Consider the following 23395-nt stretch of genomic DNA (forward strand, 5'->3'; position numbering starts at 1 on the left):
CTCCGGCCTAGACTCCTATGCTGTCCATTTCGTCATCCTGATCGTCCTCCGCCCGGGCGACAGTGCGAAGCCGGTCCACTGCGTCCGGAGTATAACAAACACCGGAGACATTTCTAACATTTCCTCCGCATTGGCCGAAAAAAAAGTGTAAAAACAAGTGCCCCCAATCAGAACATTTGAGTGTAGGGTCGGAGGAGCGATTACTCAGGATGTGGGGTTTAGGATGGGCAAAATCTGGAGTTCGCGCGTTGATGGCTTCAAGGTTCTTCACGATTCGCTGGCTTATAGTAGGACAGATCTTACGCCTGGTCCCGGAATTTAAAAAAGCCCGTCAGTTTGATATTGGTGCTAATTTCCTTGATCTCGTACAGCCAGGGATCCCATCCCTACCCAAGTATGGGTAGAGATCTAAAGAACTTGCATCTGGCCATCTGTATGTCTTGTTCAATATTAAAGTGAAAGTCACAGGTGATCGCACTCTTGGGTAGGGATTCTCCCTCACTTGGGTGGGGAATAGCATTGTGTCTTTCAAGAACATACCTCTAACCATCTGGTGACATGTCTCCTCCAGTACTAGAGGGACTGGTGGTGACTACATGTCTCCTCCAGTACTAGAGGGACTGGTGGTGACTACATGTCTCCTCCAGTACTAAAGGGACTGGTGGTGACTACATGTCTCCTCCAGTACTAGAGGGAATGGTGGTGACTACATGTCTCCTCCAGTACCAGAGGGACTGGTGGTGACTACATGTCTCCTCCAGTACTAGAGGGACTGGTGGTGACTACATGTCTCCTCCAGTACTAAAGGGACTGGTGGTGACTACATGTCTCCTCCAGTACTAAAGGGACTGGTGGTGACTACATGTCTCCTCCAGTACTAAAGGGACTGGTGGTGACTACATGTCTCCTCCAGTACTAGAGGGAATGGTGGTGACTACATGTCTCCTCCAGTACCAGAGGGACTGGTGGTGACTACATGTCTCCTCCAGTACTAAAGGGAATGGTGGTGACTACATGTCTCCTCCAGTACTAAAGGGACTGGTGGTGACTACATGTCTCCTCCAGTACTAGAGGGACTGGTAGTGACTACATGTCTCCTCCAGTACTAAAGGGACTGGTAGTGACTACATGTCTCCTCCAGTACTAAAGGGACTGGTGGTGACTACATGTCTCCTCCAGTACTAGAGGGACTGGTGGTGACTACATGTCTCCTCCAGTACTAGAGGAACTGGTGGTGACTACATGTCTCCTCCAGTACTAGAGGGACTGGTAGTGACTACATGTCTCCTCCAGTACTAGAGGGACTGGTGGTGACTACATGTCTCCTCCAGTACTAGAGGGACTGGTAGTGACTACATGTCTCCTCCAGTACTAGAGGAACTGGTGGTGACTACATGTCTCCTCCAGTACTAAAGGGACTGGTGGTGACTACATGTCTCCTCCAGTACTAGAGGGACTGGTAGTGACTACATGTCTCCTCCAGTACTAGAGGAACTGGTGGTGACTACATGTCTCCTCCAGTACTAAAGGGACTGGTGGTGACTACATGTCTCCTCCAGTACTAGAGGGACTGGTAGTGACTACATGTCTCCTCCAGTACTAAAGGGACTGGTGGTGACTACATGTCTCCTCCAGTACTAGAGGGACTGGTAGTGACTACATGTCTCCTCCAGTACTAGAGGGACTGGTGGTGACTACATGTCTCCTCCAGTACTAGAGGGACTGGTGGTGACTACATGTCTCCTCCAGTACTAAAGGGACTGGTAGTGACTACATGTCTCCTCCAGTACTAAAGGGACTGGTGGTGACTACATGTCTCCTCCAGTACTAGAGGGACTGGTGGTGACTACATGTCTCCTCCAGTACTAAAGGGACTGGTAGTGACTACATGTCTCCTCCAGTACTAGAGGAACTGGTGGTGACTACATGTCTCCTCCAGTACTAAAGGGACTGGTAGTGACTACATGTCTCCTCCAGTACTAGAGGGACTGGTAGTGACTACATGTCTCCTCCAGTACTAGAGGGACTGGTAGTGACTACATGTCTCCTCCAGTACTAGAGGGACTGGTAGTGACTACATGTCTCCTCCAGTACTAGAGGGACTGGTGGTGACTACATGTCTCCTCCAGTACTAGAGGGACTGGTGGTGACTACATGTCTCCTCCAGTACTAGAGGGACTGGTAGTGACTACATGTCTCCTCCAGTACTAGAGGAACTGGTGGTGACTACATGTCTCCTCCAGTACTAGAGGGACTGGTAGTGACTACATGTCTCCTCCAGTACTAAAGGGAATGGTGGTGACTACATGTCTCCTCCAGTACTAAAGGGACTGGTAGTGACTACATGTCTCCTCCAGTACTAAAGGGACTGGTAGTGACTACATGTCTCCTCCAGTACTAGAGGAACTGGTGGTGACTACATGTCTCCTCCAGTACTAGAGGGACTGGTGGTGACTACATGTCTCCTCCAGTACTAAAGGGACTGGTGGTGACTACATGTCTCCTCCAGTACTAGAGGAACTGGTGGTGACTACATGTCTCCTCCAGTACCAGAGGGACTGGTGGTGACTACATGTCTCCTCCAGTACCAGAGGGACTGGTGGTGACTACATGTCTCCTCCAGTACCAGAGGGACTGGTGGTGACTACATGTCTCCTCCAGTACCAGAGGGACTGGTGGTGACTACATGTCTCCTCCAGTACTAAAGGGACTGGTGGTGACTACATGTCTCCTCCAGTACTAGAGGGACTGGTGGTGACTACATGTCTCCTCCAGTACTAAAGGGACTGGTGGTGACTACATGTCTCCTCCAGTACTAAAGGGACTGGTGGTGACTACATGTCTCCTCCAGTACCAGAGGGACTGGTGGTGACTACATGTCTCCTCCAGTACCAGAGGGACTGGTGGTGACTACATGTCTCCTCCAGTACCAGAGGGACTGGTGGTGACTACATGTCTCCTCCAGTACCAGAGGGACTGGTGGTGACTACATGTCTCCTCCAGTACTAAAGGAACTGGTGGTGACTACATGTCTCCTCCAGTACTAGAGGGACTGGTGGTGACTACATGTCTCCTCCAGTACTAAAGGAACTGGTGGTGACTACATGTCTCCTCCAGTACTAGAGGGACTGGTGGTGACTACATGTCTCCTCCAGTACTAAAGGGACTGGTGGTGACTACATGTCTCCTCCAGTACCAGAGGGACTGGTGGTGACTACATGTCTCCTCCAGTACCAGAGGGACTGGTGGTGACTACATGTCTCCTCCAGTACCAGAGGGACTGGTGGTGACTACATGTCTCCTCCAGTGCTAAAGGGACTGGTGGTGACTACATGTCTCCTCCAGTACCAGAGGGACTGGTGGTGACTACATGTCTCCTCCAGTACCAGAGGGACTGGTGGTGACTACATGTCTCCTCCAGTACCAGAGGGACTGGTGGTGACTACATGTCTCCTCCAGTACCAGAGGGACTGGTGGTGATTACATGTCTCCTCCAGTACCAGAGGGACTGGTGGTGACTACATGTCTCCTCCAGTACTAAAGGGACTGGTGGTGACTACATGTCTCCTCCAGTACCAGAGGGACTGGTGGTGACTACATGTCTCCTCCAGTACTAAAGGGACTGGTGGTGACTACATGTCTCCTCCAGTACCAGAGGGACTGGTGGTGACTACATGTCTCCTCCAGTACCAGAGGGACTGGTGGTGACTACATGTCTCCTCCAGTGCTAAAGGGACTGGTGGTGACTACATGTCTCCTCCAGTACCAGAGGGACTGGTAGTGACTACATGTCTCCTCCAGTACCAGAGGGACTGGTGGTGACTACATGTCTCCTCCAGTACTAGAGGGACTGGTGGTGACTACATGTCTCCTCCAGTACTAAAGGGACTGGTGGTGACTACATGTCTCCTCCAGTACTAGAGGGACTGGTGGTGACTACATGTCTCCTCCAGTACTAAAGGGACTGGTGGTGACTACATGTCTCCTCCAGTACTAGAGGGACTGGTGGTGACTACATGTCTCCTCCAGTACTAAAGGAACTGGTGGTGACTACATGTCTCCTCCAGTACTAGAGGGACTGGTGGTGACTACATGTCTCCTCCAGTACTAAAGGGACTGGTGGTGACTACATGTCTCCTCCAGTACCAGAGGGACTGGTGGTGACTACATGTCTCCTCCAGTACCAGAGGGACTGGTGGTGACTACATGTCTCCTCCAGTACCAGAGGGACTGGTGGTGACTACATGTCTCCTCCAGTGCTAAAGGGACTGGTGGTGACTACATGTCTCCTCCAGTACCAGAGGGACTGGTGGTGACTACATGTCTCCTCCAGTACCAGAGGGACTGGTGGTGACTACATGTCTCCTCCAGTACCAGAGGGACTGGTGGTGACTACATGTCTCCTCCAGTACCAGAGGGACTGGTGGTGATTACATGTCTCCTCCAGTACCAGAGGGACTGGTGGTGACTACATGTCTCCTCCAGTACTAAAGGGACTGGTGGTGACTACATGTCTCCTCCAGTACCAGAGGGACTGGTGGTGACTACATGTCTCCTCCAGTACTAAAGGGACTGGTGGTGACTACATGTCTCCTCCAGTACCAGAGGGACTGGTGGTGACTACATGTCTCCTCCAGTACCAGAGGGACTGGTGGTGACTACATGTCTCCTCCAGTGCTAAAGGGACTGGTGGTGACTACATGTCTCCTCCAGTACCAGAGGGACTGGTAGTGACTACATGTCTCCTCCAGTACCAGAGGGACTGGTGGTGACTACATGTCTCCTCCAGTACCAGAGGGACTGGTGGTGACTACATGTCTCCTCCAGTACCAGAGGGACTGGTGGTGACTACATGTCTCCTCCAGTACTAAAGGGACTGGTGGTGACTACATGTCTCCTCCAGTACTAGAGGGACTGGTGGTGACTACATGTCTCCTCCAGTACTAAAGGGACTGGTGGTGACTACATGTCTCCTCCAGTACTAAAGGGACTGGTGGTGACTACATGTCTCCTCCAGTACCAGAGGGACTGGTGGTGACTACATGTCTCCTCCAGTACTAAAGGGACTGGTGGTGACTACATGTCTCCTCCAGTACCAGAGGGACTGGTGGTGACTACATGTCTCCTCCAGTACTAGAGGGACTGGTGGTGACTACATGTCTCCTCCAGTACCAGAGGGACTGGTGGTGACTACATGTCTCCTCCAGTACTAAAGGGACTGGTGGTGACTACATGTCTCCTCCAGTACTAAAGGGACTGGTGGTGACTACATGTCTCCTCCAGTACCAGAGGGACTGGTGGTGACTACATGTCTCCTCCAGTACCAGAGGGACTGGTGGTGACTACATGTCTCCTCCAGTACTAAAGGGACTGGTGGTGACTACATGTCTCCTCCAGTACTAAAGGGACTGGTGGTGACTACATGTCTCCTCCAGTACTAAAGGGACTGGTGGTGACTACATGTCTCCTTCAGTACCAGAGGGACTGGTGGTGACTACATGTCTCCTCCAGTACCAGAGGGACTGGTGGTGACTACATGTCTCCTCCAGTACCAGAGGGACTGGTGGTGACTACATGTCTCCTCCAGTACTAAAGGGACTGGTGGTGACTACATGTCTCCTCCAGTACTAAAGGGACTGGTGGTGACTACATGTCTCCTCCAGTACTAAAGGGACTGGTGGTGACTACATGTCTCCTCCAGTACTAAAGGGACTGGTGGTGACTACATGTCTCCTCCAGTACTAGAGGAACTGGTGGTGACTACATGTCTCCTCCAGTACCAGAGGGACTGGTGGTGACTACATGTCTCCTCCAGTACTAGAGGAACTGGTGGTGACTACATGTCTCCTCCAGTACCAGAGGGACTGGTGGTGACTACATGTCTCCTCCAGTACCAGAGGGACTGGTGGTGACTACATGTCTCCTCCAGTACTAAAGGGACTGGTGGTGACTACATGTCTCCTCCAGTACTAGAGGAACTGGTGGTGACTACATGTCTCCTCCAGTACCAGAGGGACTGGTGGTGACTACATGTCTCCTCCAGTACTAGAGGGACTGGTGGTGACTACATGTCTCCTCCAGTACCAGAGGGACTGGTGGTGACTACATGTCTCCTCCAGTACCAGAGGGACTGGTGGTGACTACATGTCTCCTCCAGTACCAGAGGGACTGGTGGTGACTACATGTCTCCTCCAGTACCAGAGGGACTGGTGGTGACTACATGTCTCCTCCAGTACCAGAGGGACTGGTGGTGACTACATGTCTCCTCCAGTACTAAAGGGACTGGTGGTGACTACATGTCTCCTCCAGTACTAGAGGAACTGGTGGTGACTACATGTCTCCTCCAGTACTAAAGGGACTGGTGGTGACTACATGTCTCCTCCAGTACTAAAGGGACTGGTGGTGACTACATGTCTCCTCCAGTACTAAAGGAACTGGTGGTGACTACATGTCTCCTCCAGTACTAAAGGGACTGGTGGTGACTACATGTCTCCTCCAGTACTAAAGGGACTGGTGGTGACTACATGTCTCCTCCAGTACTAAAGGGACTGGTGGTGACTACATGTCTCCTCCAGTACTAAAGGGACTGGTGGTGACTACATGTCTCCTCCAGTACTAAAGGGACTGGTGGTGACTACATGTCTCCTCCAGTACTAGAGGGACTGGTGGTGACTACATGTCTCCTCCAGTACTAAAGGGACTGGTAGTGACTGCCTCAATTCGGTCTCCTTGTGACTGTCTCATCTCCCTCACTTTGTCGGCAAGATGGTGGAGGAGATTTGGAGAGCAAATTTGGCCTGGCAAGTCCACCACCTTGCCAACACTGTATTAAAGAGAGTTGAGACGGTCACAAGCAGGATTAATCGAGACCAGCACTGCACTGTCATTCTAACCTGGTAAGCGAGATAGGGCAGTCACAACCAGACCAAATAGAACCTGGAAGCTCCACCATCTTCCCTACATGGCGAGAGGGACTAGAATCACAACCAGATCGAAACCGATCTGGCAGCTCCACTGTCTCGCCAACACTGTGGTGGAGACGAGGCACCAACAACCAGACTGAATCGGACATCTTGCCAACAGGGCCAGAGAGATGAGCGAGAGTCACAACCAGGCCAAATTGGACCTGGTTGCTCCGCTATCTTGCCGAAAAAGTTGGCGAGATTTATCAGTCTCAAACAGACTGAATGGGCTTGTACCATCCTGTTGTCTCAAACAGCCTAGTGTAGTGCAGTGTGGGGGAGGTTCTTTGTTGGATCAGACTGGGATATGAAGTAAAGCACTTGTTGTACAGGGCAACGTAGACACACAAGAGATTCAAATTTGAAATACACTCATTTATTACATGATAAATGATAACAGTATCATGTGATGCAGAACAAAGCAACTACAGCAGGACCTCTCTATAAAGGACACCCTCGGGATTGACAAGTGCTGTCCTTCATTGAGGCGTCCTGATTAGAGAGGTCAAATTGAATGGAAACAACCACGTTGTGACCAAAACCAGTGTCCTTATTAGAGAGGTGTCTGCTAAGGGAGGTTCCACTGTACATTTCAACCCTAGGCAAGGACGATCGGTGCATACTTACACAATCCAATATACAACAAAGCAAAGTTAAAACTTACTCAAATGAGTATGGTACGCAGATGCAGAAATCATATAACTCAAATGAGTATGGTACGCAGATGCAGAAATCATATAACTCAAATGAGTATGGTACGCAGATGCAGAAATCATATAACTCAAATGAGTATGGTACGCAGATGCAGAAATCATATAACTCAAATGAGTATGGTACGCAGATGCAGAAATCATATAACTCAAATGAGTATGGTACGCAGATGCAGAAATCATATAACTCAAAGTTCATCTCCACCCTCAGTGACAGCATTGCTGACAATGTCAGCTTGTTATAATGACATTCTATTCTATACAATGTTTTTCAACAATGACTAATCCGCATAAAACAAATTCGAGTGAAGGTCTGCTGTAACCAGGGTGGAACAGAATTAGAATATTTACAATATGTGTCTTCTTGACAACAACTTGCAAGCAGCTGAACTATTATTAAGGGTCTATATTTTTTATATATATACAGGTAATTCTTCACCATAGACAACTAAACCTTTTCATGAATACAGAAAGACAGAGAACTTTCACCCATGAAAATATTAGCTGGGTCGTCAGTCATCCATGAAGTACTGAGAAATATAAATGCAATAACCCCCCCCCCCCCCCCATATCGCCTATGTTAGCAATATCCCCCGACAAATGTACACATAAATATCAGGCGCCCTCCCCCCAAACTATCTCAATAATCATTTTGAAGAGGCACAACTTCACCATTGGTTTAAGCTGAAATCTTTCAAAATTGCATTGTCAGTATGTACTTAATGGGTGACTGCCAGTGTGTCACAATACAAACATAATTTGAAACATCGTACGGCTGACCCAATAAACTTTTATTTACAAATAGAGCCACCAGGTAATTAAACCAAAAGTCTTACGAAGCAAGGTGGGTAAATGTACTGGTTTACCATTCAAACATGATAGAAAGACAGCCCTCCTACTACAGTCTTTGAGGGGTATACAAGTCTTTTATATGTTTCTTTAGTGTTGTCATTTCCTTTTCAGGGTAACACAATTTTTATGATAAACTGGTACCTTCACCCACTAAAAAGCATATGTCAGTGCTACAAGTGCAAAAACTACAACAAATGCAGAAATTTAAACCGTGGACAGGTAAGGTTACACCTCCATAATCACCATTATACAAACTGATAGAATTATTTACACAAATCTTTTAGATATTCAATTCAAGCATACAAGTTTAATGGACACACACCATCCCCTTTCTCTCCTTATTTTAGAATTGCCATATCACCTAGGACATTTTGGACCCAGTCTCGGTTTAGACATCAGAAATGACACTGCCACAGAGATATGCTGTACAAATTTTACACGAACTTAAAAAGCACAAAAATTTCACCTGCAATGCATCAACCATGATATTTCAGCAGCAATGCAATACCTTAACTGTCACCAATGAAACTAAGCAAACTTATAGCATTGCAAAAATGTCACGATTTACAGGACATAACAGTTTCTTAAAAGTTCTTCGCTTAAAATTTTTAAAACAAAGAGGTCTCACTCTCTCACTCATATCTTTGAAGCTTGTCATGTGAAAGAACGTCACAACACTAACAGGAGTCGCTATTTTCATTGCGGAACTGTTAAATCTATTCAGAGGCAAAGCTGACACAACAATACATTCCATGTCTAAGTAAATCACCAGAGGTTTCCACAAAGTTTTCTCAAGGTAGGGTGGTACCCTTTATTATCAAGAAGTTTTGCCAGTGGGCAACACAAGGTTGGGTGATCAAAAATTTAAGGTTAGGTAGCCCTTTAGAAACCCTTTACAAAATTCTAGAGCCTGGTAGAGTGGGCCGCCCTGACAAATGGGCTTGTGCAGAACACTGATCACCTAGTAAACGTCCAGTAGGCAGCAATAATATTGAGTCTCATTGAACAATATCAAAACAAATCTCACAAAGCGTCCTTTACTTTTTGTAGTAATCTGTGAGATGGTCTGCTTTCAATCCCTGTTCTTGTCTGTTCCACATCGCCCGGTATAATCCTTCCAAGTCGCGAGCGTATTGCTTGCTGTTGAAGAGAGGGCTTGACGTGCGGGCTTCCCAGACCTTAGCCTTCATGCCCTTCAGACTGGAAATAAAACAATGATTAATATTCAGGGATACTTGTTATTTGTTCAACTTGGAGGGTGACCTCTCTATATGATACAATAAACTTTCGTGTTTGATTTTGTTGACTGTCAAATGTTTTAGGACAAGTCTGAAGTGTGTTTAATGCAACTTGGAAAACTTCCAAATTGGGCAAATTGAGTGGGGAACTTCTACTGTAGACTGGAAGGAGACTGGGCAGCTGCAGCTTGGTTAAAATGGCCTTAATAATCCCACTGATCCTTTAAGGCAAAATTCTCATGGATACTTACTATTCACTGTCTGTTCCCAACTTGATTGCGATGGCCTCATACTCGGCTCGGCACGAAGCGATCAACTCCGGGCATCCTAACGTGTGCAGTTGTGACGTGGCGACGCGGGATGCAAGGGTCTCGGCTGAAAAACGCAGAACCCCTTCAAAGGAGACTGCTAAGCAGGTGATAATCATGTTCTACAGGTTGAAGACTTGACTGACTCTTTTATCTTTCTCTTGTAGTTCGGTTTTATTCTTTTGTAATGTAATTTCTTTTTCTATTCCGACTCAATTTTTTTGCACATTTCTTTTGCACATTTTGACTTTGTTTTTTAAAAGTTCGAATAAATTCAGATTCACCAATTCCATTTCATGTTTAAACACTATCAAACGCCAGGCCACTTTCAACCACATTTTATTTTCTGGATTTTTAAAGGTCCACCAAATCAGTCTCAGCATGAGATCGATTTGGTAAATGTCTTGATTGGTCTCTTTCAGTACTGTAGAATTGGTTTTGATTTTTCTTCAAAGGAATCTGAATTTCTCTCGAAGTCAAGCAAATGTGCATTGATGGCAAAACTAGGACTGAAAGTCCTTCACTTTACTTTAGAACTTGCACAAAAACACCACAAAACTCAAACACTCAAATTTTGCATTGCCAAGAGAATATGATAAAATCATCATCCGACTTGGTAAAGTACCAGGCTCATACTCTCGGCTTACATCGAAACTAACAACAAATGAAAAAGATAAATATTTTACACGAAGTCACAGGCTCAAGGACCAGGAGGTGCCTTTATTATCAAGATGGGCAGTCTTCAACATGAAGAACAATTCCGTTCTCTTGAGTCATCCCCAAAAATGACTTTTGACTTGAAAAAAATATCGAGAGCTAAGCTGGGATGTTATTCGCTCTATTAACAATATTTGGTGGCTGGAATGTAAAGTAGGAGGAAACTGGAGACACCAGTGAAAACCTGATGCTGTCGAAGAGTCCTTCTTGCTATCACGAGTGTACCAGAACCGACCTTGAATAGAATCCCAGACCACAGAGGTGACCGACACTGACGTTTCCACTAACTTCTTTTCAACTCGACTCGTCCAGATGACTCAACCAAATTTGCCAAGGATCCCATTACAATATGATCCAATGAACACCTGAAACTAGGAGTAGCGTACTTACCTGGTAATGTGACCATAGGTGTGCCCGCCCACAAGACATCCATTCCCGTAGTGTGACCGTTACATAATGGCGTATCCAGGCAGACGTCAGCCAACTGTCCACGACGCACATGCTCTTCCTTGGGTGCGACGGGCGAGAAAATAATCTGGTGCGCAGGGACGCCAAGGTTTGTCGCAGTTTGCAACACGTTTTGTTCGCCGACTGCGGGGAATTTCAGGAGCCACAAGTAACTGTTTGGTACGCGTTTCAAGATGGTCGCCCACATGTCTAACGTTGCTGGGTCGATCTTGTACAGCTGGTTGAAGTTGCAATAGATGACGCCGTCCTCTGGGAGGCCGTATTGTGCACGAGAGCTCACCATTACGTTCCTGGGGATCTCTTCACCAGTGGCGGCTTTGTTGTTGGTCTGGAAAAAGAACAAGTCAGGTCAGTCATACCAATTAGGCTATTTGCCTTCTTCACGTCTTAGAACTCGTTGGAGCAGGGGCGATTCTTGGAATAAAGGACACTTTATTTTGAATCCGGTACAAGCTTGAAGAACATATCAATAGTCCCTCCTATCACTTTTATATCAGTCTGAACCAGAGTCTTTGTACAAAGACAAAATACTACCCAAACTAATCCAGCTTTGACTCAATAAAATACCAAGTAATATTTCAAACTGGCCAAATTTTGGAGAAAGGTCGAACAGGAGGAGATGAAGCAAGCAAAGGAATCTATCCATCAGTGCAGCATTACGACAAAACTACCAGCCAGGTTATAATGGTTCTTAACCAAAACCAGGGATAAGGATTTGAACATTGAGAACAGAAATCACCACTGATCATTAGGGTGACCATGCCAGTTCGATTATGCACAACCACGCTATTCCCAACAGAAATACCACTCATAAACTTGAAGATGAAGGAACTGCCACACAAGTGCTATGATATCACAAATATAAGCGGAGTTAGAAGCAGATGATTCACGGGACTTGGGGAAGAGGAACTAGAGAGAAACCACCAGTATAACAGTTGGAGCAAAATGGAAACAGAACCACAAACTATTATACCAAAGCTGTATGACCTACTCAAGATCAAACACCAGGTAAGGGGAATCCACTATGATAGTTGTAATTCAGAAAACTAGAAAGATAGTCAGGTGTAAAAATGCAAAAGCTAACGCCAGTGTTAAGACAGGTTATCTGTAGGCCTTACCACGTATACGGTATTGCCGAAGAAATCCTGAAACACAGAATGAGAAAATGACACTTGCAAAGCAGGTACACCAAGAAAACTGGCACTTGCAAAGGAGGCACACCAAGAAAACTGACACTTGCAAAGGAGACACACCAAGAAAACTGGCACTACAACTGCGATTTCTCTGACAAGACTAGACCCACCGTTGAATATGTCTATGATCATGTAACACGACTAAACCTACCGAGCCAAGAACTATGCCGCAAGATTTTCAAGTGAAAGTACAAGATCTAGGGAGTGAGTCATTGTTTCGACTCAAGAGTTACCCTATCAACTAAAACATGAACACCACAAAGGTCCACGATAGTTCCTAAAAGGACATAACAACCTCTCATGAACAGCTCTAGCATTCACACAAGGACAAAACAGGGACTGTACCCATCTTGGGGAAAGAGGACCTAAAGAGGACTGTATCTCTCCAGGGTTTACACAAGAACAGACCACACCTGTACCTAATATCTCTCCAGGGTTTACACAAGAATAGACCACACCTGTACCTAATATCATGCCATCAGCATGACAACCAGACCAACATCATGTGCTGTGCACAACTCTTCCACACAACCATTTGCTTTTAAAATCAGTTTCCGAATCTTCTCCGCTCACCTGGTTGGTTGTAAGACCATTCTGAAACACCATGTTGCCGATCGTGATCGTCGACGCGGCCATCTGGATCTGTGTATGCGAGGCGACAACCATTTCCATCAGCACATCCGACCCCGGCAGATCAATCACCGTCGTCGAGACTTGTGCCGGCTGTCCGTTCTTGTCTGTTGTCTGACCATGGAGGGCGGTCTGGTGAATTTCCTGGAAAGATTTTCACAAGTTTAAAGTGTTTTTGAGAAACATCTGGTACTTGGCTGACCTCTTGTCACTAAACTGTACCTAGTGTGATCACAAACAGTAATGTCACACAGCCCTGTGCAGCCGTGTCATAGTTGACCGGCTTTAGTTGACATCGTGAAAGAGCTCAAAACTGGTCAAAACCATCAAGCTGAAAGCTCTAAAGGAGCATGATGGTGCCATTTGCAAATCTCGATAAATTTTATAACTCAAGGCTAATTTCTTCATTTTAGAATTTTTCAAGATTCTTAAAAGTTTTTCCAAATCTCTCACTCACTCTCACTACAGTCGATATCTCCAAAATGCTCTTCATATCTGTCGCATTCAAAATAATCCTCAAATCGTTTCCTTGAGCGTCTTTCGTATCAATGAACAGCCGCTCCAACATGTGCGGGAACATCTGCATGTGGTCGCCGACGAAGAATGTGTTTGGCATGTATCCTAGTTTCTCAGAGTACTGGTCAGCTAGTTCGACAGGTGATGTGTTTTGGTCGGTGACAATGTAGTCCATGAAGGAGGCGCCACTAGTGCCTGGGTAGCCCAACCACATGACCTGAAATGCGAGACCGATGAAATCAAAGTACAAGGATATGTGACATGGTCACAACTCTTTAGGAAAACATGTTTTGTAAAAGGGGGATTACGTCAAAGAGGGATCTGTAGGCTCACCCCAAATCTCGGGGCTCTTATTTCACATTTTGCGAATAAAAATGCTTCATTTCTACAGCTGAATAGTAGAAGTAAAACTGGATACCGTCACTGTAGTTTACAACAATGTTGACGGTGTTGTAAACTACAGTGACGGTATCCAGTTTTACTTCTACTATTCTCATTTCTGCAGCTGAGCCACTGGAGCAATTCAGCAACCTAATACGGTTGGACCTCTCTAATGGGAACACCCTTGGGACTGACAAATGCTGTCCTTAATAGAGAGGTGTCCTGATTGAAGTCGAACGGAATGGAAAAAACCAATTCAGGACCAAAACCGGTGTTCTTAATAGAGAGGGTGGCCTTGAAAAAGAGGTGTCCGCTAAGCGAGGCTCTGATGAGGAAAGAGAAATGATGTTAAACTGACCTGTACTGGAGCCGGTTTCAGCGCAAATAGTTCATTCCTAGCACCTTTCGTATAGCCATTCATGTTGATCAAGATGTGTATACCATCGCCATGGATACGATCAGCAGCTTTTCCGTTACATGGCACCTGCGAGAGATCGACAAAGTGTTCCGCCTCGCCTTTTATCTTTGTTCTGAACGTTGTGTTGTCGTCGGCGCTCAGTGCATAGCAGAACACCTGAAAATAGATAAGACGTCTCATTCATCATGTGGGTCCACGTCATCTGTTGCCAAAGAGAGAAGTTGCCAAAAAGGCATATCTATTTTTCAGAACATACCACCCAGCAAAAAAGTAGATGGGTCCTCAACATGATGGGTCCTTGCCCTCTCTATCACATGAGTGTATCAGGAACGACCGGGAATCGAACCAGGGACCTTAGAGGTGACAGGTGCGGATATTTCTACTGCACCACTCCCACAGCCCTCACTCAAGAATTAACTGCAACTTTCTTGAAATACTCGGCCCACACCAGATCTGACGCTACTTACCTCGACATTATCTTGGTTGTGGAAACCAGGGATGCTCTGCATGAGATGCGACGTCGGGTGATTACCAAAGTCTGAACTAACATATCCGATACGTAGCCGTCCTTCGCTCTCCTTAGTGCTCATAGGGTGTTGATACGGAGGCTTGTGTAGTACACTGATCTAAAACGGCAAGGAAAGAAGACGTTTTATTCAATCAAGCTCAGCGTGTTGTCATACCATTTGGACAAAGACCTCAGCAGAAACAGAAATATTTTGGGTTTAAAAGAAGTTGACATCGTTTAGATGTCTAATTTCATCAATTTCACTAGATAATGTGCCCAATTTGTTGAGGAAATGATTATGCGTGTTGCAGATATTACCTGTGCTGAAATCTAGAGTTGAATTTCTTACCTTTTCTAGACACAAGTTTGCATGTCTGGCAGCGATGAATTTTCTCTGTTTATGTGTGAGTGGGTAGAGCATGCTGTGATGGGGATGAACCGACGGCAGACGATTCTTGTCCAACTGATCTTGCACGATCACAACCAATCGCTTCATTCGCTTCTCGTAGTCTGTCCAGTCACAAACAATCTGTAAAATATAGCGCAAACAATCTGTAAAATATAGCACAAACAATCTGTAAACTATAGCACAAACAATCTGTAAACTAGCACATACAATCTGTAAACTATAGCACAAACAATCTGTAAACTATAGCACAAACAATCTGTAAACTATAGCACAAACAATCGCTAAAATAAAGCACAAACAATTTGTAGATTATATCACAGGAACGGAATACATTGGTACCTCCCTTAGCGAAAAAACTTGTTTCAATTATCCTTGAAACATTTTGAGCCAGTTGGAGTAGAACTTACCTGTAGGCAATGTGCCAAGTTACAATAAGCATCAGGGAAGTCCGGCTTCAGTTTCAAAGCCGTTCTGTAGGACGCAATCGCATCGGGCAGGTTCCCAGAGTCTTTATGTATCGATGCCAAATTACTATGAGCATCGGCAAAAGCTGGGTTGATCTGGATAGCTCGCGTGTAGCACTGTAAGGCACCTTGGATGTCTTGCATCTCCTTCAATGTGTTGCCCATGTTGGAATAAGCGTCCGCAAACGTCGGCGAGATTCTTATCGCCTCTTTATAATGCATCAGGGCTTCGTTAAGTTTGCCTTGCTGCTGCAGCACGCTGGCTAAGTTTGAATGCGCCACAGCAAACTCGGGGTAGACGTCGAGAGCTTTGAGGTATAGCCGGACTGCCTCCTCTGTAAATCCCTGTTCCCGCTTGATATTGGCCAAATTGTTCAATGAGTCACTGTGGGTCGGACAAAGCACTAGGGCAGTGTCGTAGCATTCCTCTGCTTCCGCGACCTGAAAAGACACAATTTTGAAATTCAACGATATAATGCGTATTGCTTCATGATGAAGTAAAGTCGAAATTTGGGTCTAATATAGCGTGTCATTGAACTCTTGTGCTCGTTGTCTCCTAAGGGTTTTCTGAAGGTAGGGTGGTATCCTTGATATTCAAGAAGTTTCGCCAGTGTGTGAGACAAGGTAGGGTGGCCCTATAGAACCATTCGAAAAATTCTAGAGCTCGGTAGGGAGGCTATTGCTAATTTACACCATTGCTAACCCTGAAGAACTGATCACCCTACAATTATTGGCGATCCTTTTTTACAAGAGTACGGTATGGCAAAGTTAGAGGAGGCATATCTGGAGTTTTTACACACCTTTCCTTTCTCCTTCAGGGCATTTGCTAAGTTACAATAAGCGTCCGGGAAGTTTGGCTGAAGTTCGATCGCTCGCCTGTACGTGTCCACTGCCAAGTCGATCAAACCTTGTTCATAGTAGACACAGGCAAGATTTCCATGGACGACAGCATGATTGGGGCTGAGGTTGAGGGCTCGCAAGTAAGCGGCAACGGCTCGGTCAAATATCCTGGCTTCCTTCAGCACGTTTCCGAGGTTGATATAGGCATCCAAGAAGTTTGGGTCCAGTGCAACAGCCTGAAGAAGATGGATACGTCTTGTGATTTGTAGAATGCCTTTCACACTTGAACCAGTGACGATACGACCGTTCAACATGGGGGGGGGGGGGCCTCCTGGCCGAGTCACTACTTGGTTCCCTTACTCTTCAAGTCATGATGAGCACTTTGTAGCAGCTTCTTCAAACCACAGAAATTTTTCTGTGGAAACCAGATACGAAGATGAATGAAACGAGCGCTATACAAAAGGCAATCATTATCATAATGTGGATCTACGACATACCTTCTCGAAGTGATGAATGGCCAACCATATCTCTCCCTGGCTGTTGAACACACACCCGAGGTTGCTCCAAGCGACGGCGAAGTTTGGCTGGGTTTCGATGGCTTTCAGGTAACACGCCTATTAGAGAGTTCCCCACACAAGTAGGTGGAGCAGAGGAAAGGGGCAAAACAGAAAGGAGGGAGGAAAAGAAGAAAAGAGAAATATATCAGTATGTTTCTTATGTGTCGGGGAACGCTGCGTGGCCGCGCGACCGCTAAGCTGTGTAAACACTGCGCACTTTAGAGCAAGTCAGGGTTGTGAAAGCCCCAGCATTTTGAGTGCAAGTGTTTAGAAACATAAGTGATCATTTGGAGTATCTGCTACCGCAACTGAATTTCTATTAGGTCGGCTTCTAAGGATATGTCGCACACCTTGGGCATAATTAATGCCAATTACAACCCAAGCAGTATGCACTTCTACCCAAGAAGACAACAGCTTTAAAATGTTCAACACTTGCATTCAATGCTGTGACTGACAACAGTGACACTGCAATTGCAATAAAACCAATCATTTCACCGAAAGTCAAAAAGCGTCGCGGATTGTATAATAATCTGCCTATATGTAATCAAATTTGACTGAATTTTGAGATTGCGTTTTTCACAATGCAATTGCAATGGACAAGAAATACATTTTTGAAAAATCTTGGATTATTAGACCTGCAAAGTCAAATAAGATCAATGAAGTGATGACTTGCTATAAAGTTTGAGCTGCTGCGACGGCAAATGCGCAAAAACACACATAAAATACTCTTTACGCTTGCGCTATAATCGCTGCGTCCGCGGCGCATGCGCGCAGAAACCATAACTTCGCTCTATGGTGTCAGATTTTGAAAAGAGAAAATCACAACTGAATACGTGCAATCCATGACTTAGAACTGAAACCAATTTTGAGGTCGCCATATCATATATATTCATACTACAAGCTGCTTCGAACTTAAGCCAGTCTCTCTTCCTTTATGTTGATTTGTGGATGTCATCTGAAAAAGTTCCGCCAAAATTATATTTCATTGAAATCAGATAAAAATCCCAGAAATCGTACATTTTGATCCCATGATGCACTTTTTCTACATTTTCAAATTTTCAGTTAATATGCAATTGTGTAACCAGAATTTACATTCTAACCCATATACTACTTCTTTTTTTCAATCAAAAGGGACTGACAAAATATTTTCTCCGCACACCAATATAATCAAAATCGTTAATTACTGAATTACAAACCGCAGAATTCATTACCAGTAATCACTGCAGACGGCGCCGTTCTTCACGTTTCCAATCTGATAGTGGGCATTAGCCTGGGAGACTCACTGGGGCAACGTGACTAATATAGATATGTAGAAGAAGAAAAAGACCATTAGTAGGACATCGGTGAAAAGCTGGGAGGGGAAGGCCGCCATCTAATCAGATATCATGATTGAAATTTAACCTCAAGCGTTTGTCATATGCTAAAGAAGACACTGATATTTGAAATCATCTGGAAAGTTTCCTCGATCTTTTGTCATTGAAATAAAATGCAGTCAACCTTCTCTTCATTTGGTTACTCATTTTTCATTATTTTTCTCTATCAAAATACACAAAAATATTTGAGATGGGTTTTTTTAGCATGGGGATTAGGTGAATCTGATTAAATTGGGCAAAATGGGGCGAATTCCAGTGCTGCGCCGCTCCGTCCAACTGAAAATATAACTACAACCTTGATTGGGAACACACAAAATTTTGGTAGCTGCAGAAAGTGGACACAACAAGCGAGTCCAAACTGACTGCGTAGAAAATGGTATTATATTGAAAACTTTCTTTCAGCGAGAACATCACAATGTTTTCTTGCTCAGAACACCAACATCTGAATTAGTTGCGAGTGTTGTCAGAATGTTCGCAAGCTGAGCAGTGGCAGAGTTCTGATCTTCAAATCATGTTGCGTTTCAACTCTCAAAGACTTGCGATACCCAGGATAGAAAAATTGTGTTTCACCTCGCGATACCTGAACTGGTAAGATGAAATTCCCAACAGCATGTTTTCTATGTTATGTAACTCTCGACTTTCTCCTCCAGAAGCAAATGCAGTTCGGTAGAAAAACATGTTCCAACTACCCTGTGACTCCGTAATCAAGCTATCTTTCTGTCAGAGCCATATCAGTACATCGTTTAATTTCACGGTTATAGCGCGCAACTGTGAAATCAAAGTTTGCTTCAATGGTATTTTCTAAGTTAACTTTCTGTTCATTTCTTAATTGGTCACAGAGTAAATGAGTGATAGCAGAACATATAACTTCATAGCAATTTGCCCCCAAAAAACTTTTGCTAAATTGTTGCACGTGGAGTTTGAAAATCAGACCAGCCATTGACCAGCTTTTTGCTTTCTTCTTTATGGCTGAAAAACAATAAATTATTACGATGTCCAGCCCAATCGGCGATTCAGATATCATCATCTTCCAAGCCAGAGATTCTGACCAATCGAAAAAATCATCGAAAAATTGCTTCAGCTATCTGAAATTTGCAAAAAATGACGTTTATATTCTGAGTGAAGAAAACAGTATCAACAACGCGCCGACAAGGTTTTTAAAAGTCGTCTTAAAAAGTGTGTTCCAAATCAAGGCAACAAGTTCAAAACAAAACTGCATAACAGTAAGGTTTCATTAATGCTGTGTTCCAATTGGCTTGGTTGTTGGTCCCATTTCGTCTTCACAACCAAATGCAACATACAAGAACAGTAGGAAACCGTCTGAATTCCTTCAGTATTAATTTGTTGGCAATTTCCAGTTCTGTTTGTCTGTTTGAGCCAATTGCAAGAAGACAAGGACAAAAGAACACATCGCCAGAGCCATGATTCCCAATCTTGAACAGTCCAAAGATATTTCACAAAATAAGAATTTCTGTGTTCTGAGAGTGAGACACTTATGCTCTGTGCAGAGCCTTTTTTCTCTTTAAACATCGTCATAAGGAGCGATTTTTTGAGTGACAGTATTTCATGGTTCGACGGACAACTTCCACAGTCTATCCATCCATCCTATCGGATCCTGGCCTTCTTTTGGCATCTTTCCTCTCTTAACCATAAATTCCTTCCATCACCAGCAACCATACGCCTCTCCACACGGTCACGCACTACCTGTAAATGCTGAATAAACTCCAATTGTAACTCACTCAACCAGACAGCTATTTTACCTTAGCTTCGTCCAATCTTCCAAGAGCCTTCAGGAGGTTCCCAAGGTCACTCCGCACACAGTACAGGTCCTGCAAAAAGAAAGAAAATATTAGAATTCACAACATTTTCATGATATTGCAATACATAGCACTAGCAGATCAAAGCACATTTTTCGACAATGACATTTTTCCAACACAACCCCCAAAGCTGAAATTTGAGATTTTCACACCTGAAGCTGAAATCTGGTGACTTTCTCATGCACGAAACCGATATTTGGTGATTTTCAAGCCTGAACCTTAAATTTGGTGACTTTCTAAACCTATCTGTCTGAGGAAATTTCTGAAAAAATGGTTGATCACAGGTGAATTTTGATTCAAAGCTGACACAATCACAACAACCTGCAGTCAAATTCTGCAGCAACGGCAGTGGCGGTCGTCATGAATTTCAGTCCTGCAGCCTAATCCTGGCCAGGAACAAATCAATTTTTCCAATGCAATCACAATATCGACCCAGAAAAGAATAAATCTGGGCCATTTAATAGACTCACTGTATTATATTGTAGAGCAGTCACATAGGCCTGAACGGCCTGTTCCATGTCACCAGCTGCCACCAACGCAGCTGCCAAATTGATGTATCCATCGATGAAATCTGGCTTGAGACGCACAGCATGTCTGTAGTTTTCCAATGCTTCCTGCAGTTGTCCTCTTTCCTTATAAACATTCCCAAGATTTGAGTAGGCTTCAGCTAACATTGGATTCTGTTTAATTGCAAGTTGACTGAAGTACGCTGATCTGAATTGAAAATACATGACAATTTAATTATTTTCTGCCAATGAAGCACACAAGTCCTAAAAGGGAATTTCAACTACGATTCATTGACGGCAAGGAAAGCTACAAGATCCCTATTATCAAAAATTATCAAAACCTAGTATTTTGCAGCTCATTTTACTCACCGGTCCAGCCTTCTGCACTGGAAATGGATCGAGCTGAGCAACAACAGTACGCCAGTGTTATCTGGTTCTTGTCGCCATAGCTGCATGCAGTGTTGTTCTGCACTGTCGTAGTCTGCTGCTTGGTATTCTCGATGGGCAAGTTCTGCAAGGCCTGAAAAGTCAGCAAGAAAACAATGACTGATATTCATACAAGACGATTGGTACATACATTGTATATTATACATCAAATGCATGTCACAACTGAATCGACCTTTTCGAATAGTTTGTTTAGGTGCTGACCAGCCATGTGTTTCACCTGGAACAAAGGGATCACAGTGGCTCAAGGTATTGTCCTAATTTTGCCTAGACCTTCCGACGTGTTCCGAGTGTGCGGATTTGATTTTTTCAATTTTTGGCCGCAATTTGTCGTCTTCGAATGCGTCTTATTCGAGATCTGCATGATATAATGTAGCAAAAAAGGCCTGCACTGTACATGCACAATCCATAAATGCACTGTATCATTTTGAGTGAATGGTAAACATGGCGATGGGTCATGTGCAATCATGTATGAAGATGTGCATGATGTCTGTGTACGTTGGCTACATCCATGACATGTAGGCTAACACTTAACAGCCACACAGTACACAACCCACAACGAGCAGTATATCTCCCTTATATCTTAATCGTACACCCAAATGCCATGAGATTTTCAGGAAATGTGTTTTATGGTGTACTTCTTCGTTTTTGGCTACTAAATTTTATTTTGATGCTTTATACCTGACTTTAAACCTGGTGGAAGCTGGTGGGCGTGGGTGGACGCTGTTTAGGATGACCGGCATTCGGCACCTGCACAGCAGCTTCCAGAAGTTTTTTTCTTATGAAATTGGAAGACAAATTTACTGATACCTTGCGATCGGCATGGAATAAATACGTGAAATTTGTCTCAGTGAATCTAAGATATATAATGAATTATCTAATACAAATAATTACCCGTTGTATCTACAATATGAGCCATAATTTGATAACTAAAATCGGTTTTCGTCAACTTCTTTTCCGAAAGAACAAAAATGGCTTCCAATGAGTAATTTAAATATGCTAATGAACCAAATCACTGCTTTTTGAGTGTCAAGTACTGCGACTTGTAATATAGTTATCCATTTAAGTTATGATATTTGTAATCTTATGCCTTTTTTATTTGGATTTTATTTTTAGAATAGTTTAGGATACAACTATATATATAACTGTTCCCATACTAATAAAAGAGAGGGGGAATTGAGGTCATAACTTTTTAACATCTGCATGCCCGGTTTTCCCGATAGTGGCGCCACTGTCTAAACCAATGAGACAGTACCGGTGTGCAAGGGATAGTAGTCCTAGGGCTGATAGTCCGTGTAACAATAGCCCGCATTGCTAAATGTTTTGGTTAGGGTTAGCGGTACAATAGATCATGCGGCTAAACTTTAGAATTACCGATCGGATGTTCCTCCGCACTATATAAGTTGTGAATCGGTTTAAAGGGTTAGGGTTAGGGTTAGGCTACTTGTTCATTATTCGGTATTCATTCGCCCCTTAGACCTATACTTCCGATCGGGAATTCTAAAGTCGATCATGCTGCTTAATTGGTCAAATATAATGCTACCGGACTATGACTCCAGGGGGACTATATCCGCTGTTACACCGGCCTGGCCCTTTGGCCTAGCGATCGAATTATTTTAACGCCTTCAGCGCCGAACCACGTAGATCTGCGTGGCCCAAATCCCCCCCCTTTGAGCTCGTTATCGGAGTCTCGTGGACTTCATGAAAGAACTACACCATCGCCATCTTTAGGGCAAGGGAGGAACTGAAAAGATCGCACGGTCTTTTCAGTTCCTACCGTGCCCTGAAGATGGCGATGGCATAGTTCAGAACTTTAAATGCCTTCATGAAAGAACTACGCCATCGCCATCTTCAGGGCAAGGTAGGAACTGGAAAGACCTCTTCTTGTCTTTTCAGTTTCTAGCTTGCCCTGAAGATGGCGATGGCGTAGTTCTTTCATGAATTCCATGAGACTCCGATAACCAGCTCAACGGGGGGGGGGGGGGGGGGGGCACGGAGGTTCGGCGCTGATGGTGTTAATGGACCAATGAGACAGCTGCACTCTGAATTCTGTCCTCACTCAAGGTAAATCAGGTCTCTTGTCA

General features: G+C 44.7%; 1 protein-coding gene across 5 annotated transcripts; it reads right to left on the reverse strand.

Moving 5' to 3' along the window:
* Window positions 1–8268: 8268 nt before the first annotated feature.
* Window positions 8269–22287, reverse strand: LOC135493160 (UDP-N-acetylglucosamine--peptide N-acetylglucosaminyltransferase 110 kDa subunit-like). 5 transcript variants are annotated; one of them, XM_064780171.1, is made up of 16 exons: window positions 22206–22287; window positions 21237–21387; window positions 20832–21075; window positions 20305–20373; window positions 17112–17228; window positions 16575–16850; window positions 15718–16215; window positions 15251–15430; window positions 14861–15019; window positions 14334–14549; window positions 13536–13811; window positions 13022–13222; window positions 12374–12400; window positions 11178–11583; window positions 10014–10137; window positions 8269–9724 (listed from the first exon to the last, which is right to left on the reverse strand). In XM_064780171.1, exons 1-16 carry the CDS (start codon window positions 22228–22230, stop codon window positions 9562–9564), a joined length of 3132 nt encoding a protein of 1043 aa, XP_064636241.1. In that variant the 5' UTR covers window positions 22231–22287; the 3' UTR covers window positions 8269–9561. The 5 variants fall into 5 exon arrangements, with proteins under 5 accessions (XP_064636241.1, XP_064636239.1, XP_064636238.1 ...); XM_064780169.1 differs by having other exon boundaries at window positions 10014–10167; XM_064780168.1 differs by having other exon boundaries at window positions 10014–10170.
* Between the last annotated feature and the right edge of the window lie 1108 nt (window positions 22288–23395).

The sequence above is a fragment of the Lineus longissimus genome, chromosome 9 (genome assembly GCF_910592395.1).
Source record: "Lineus longissimus chromosome 9, tnLinLong1.2, whole genome shotgun sequence".
Taxonomy (NCBI): Eukaryota; Metazoa; Nemertea; class Pilidiophora; order Heteronemertea; family Lineidae; genus Lineus; species Lineus longissimus.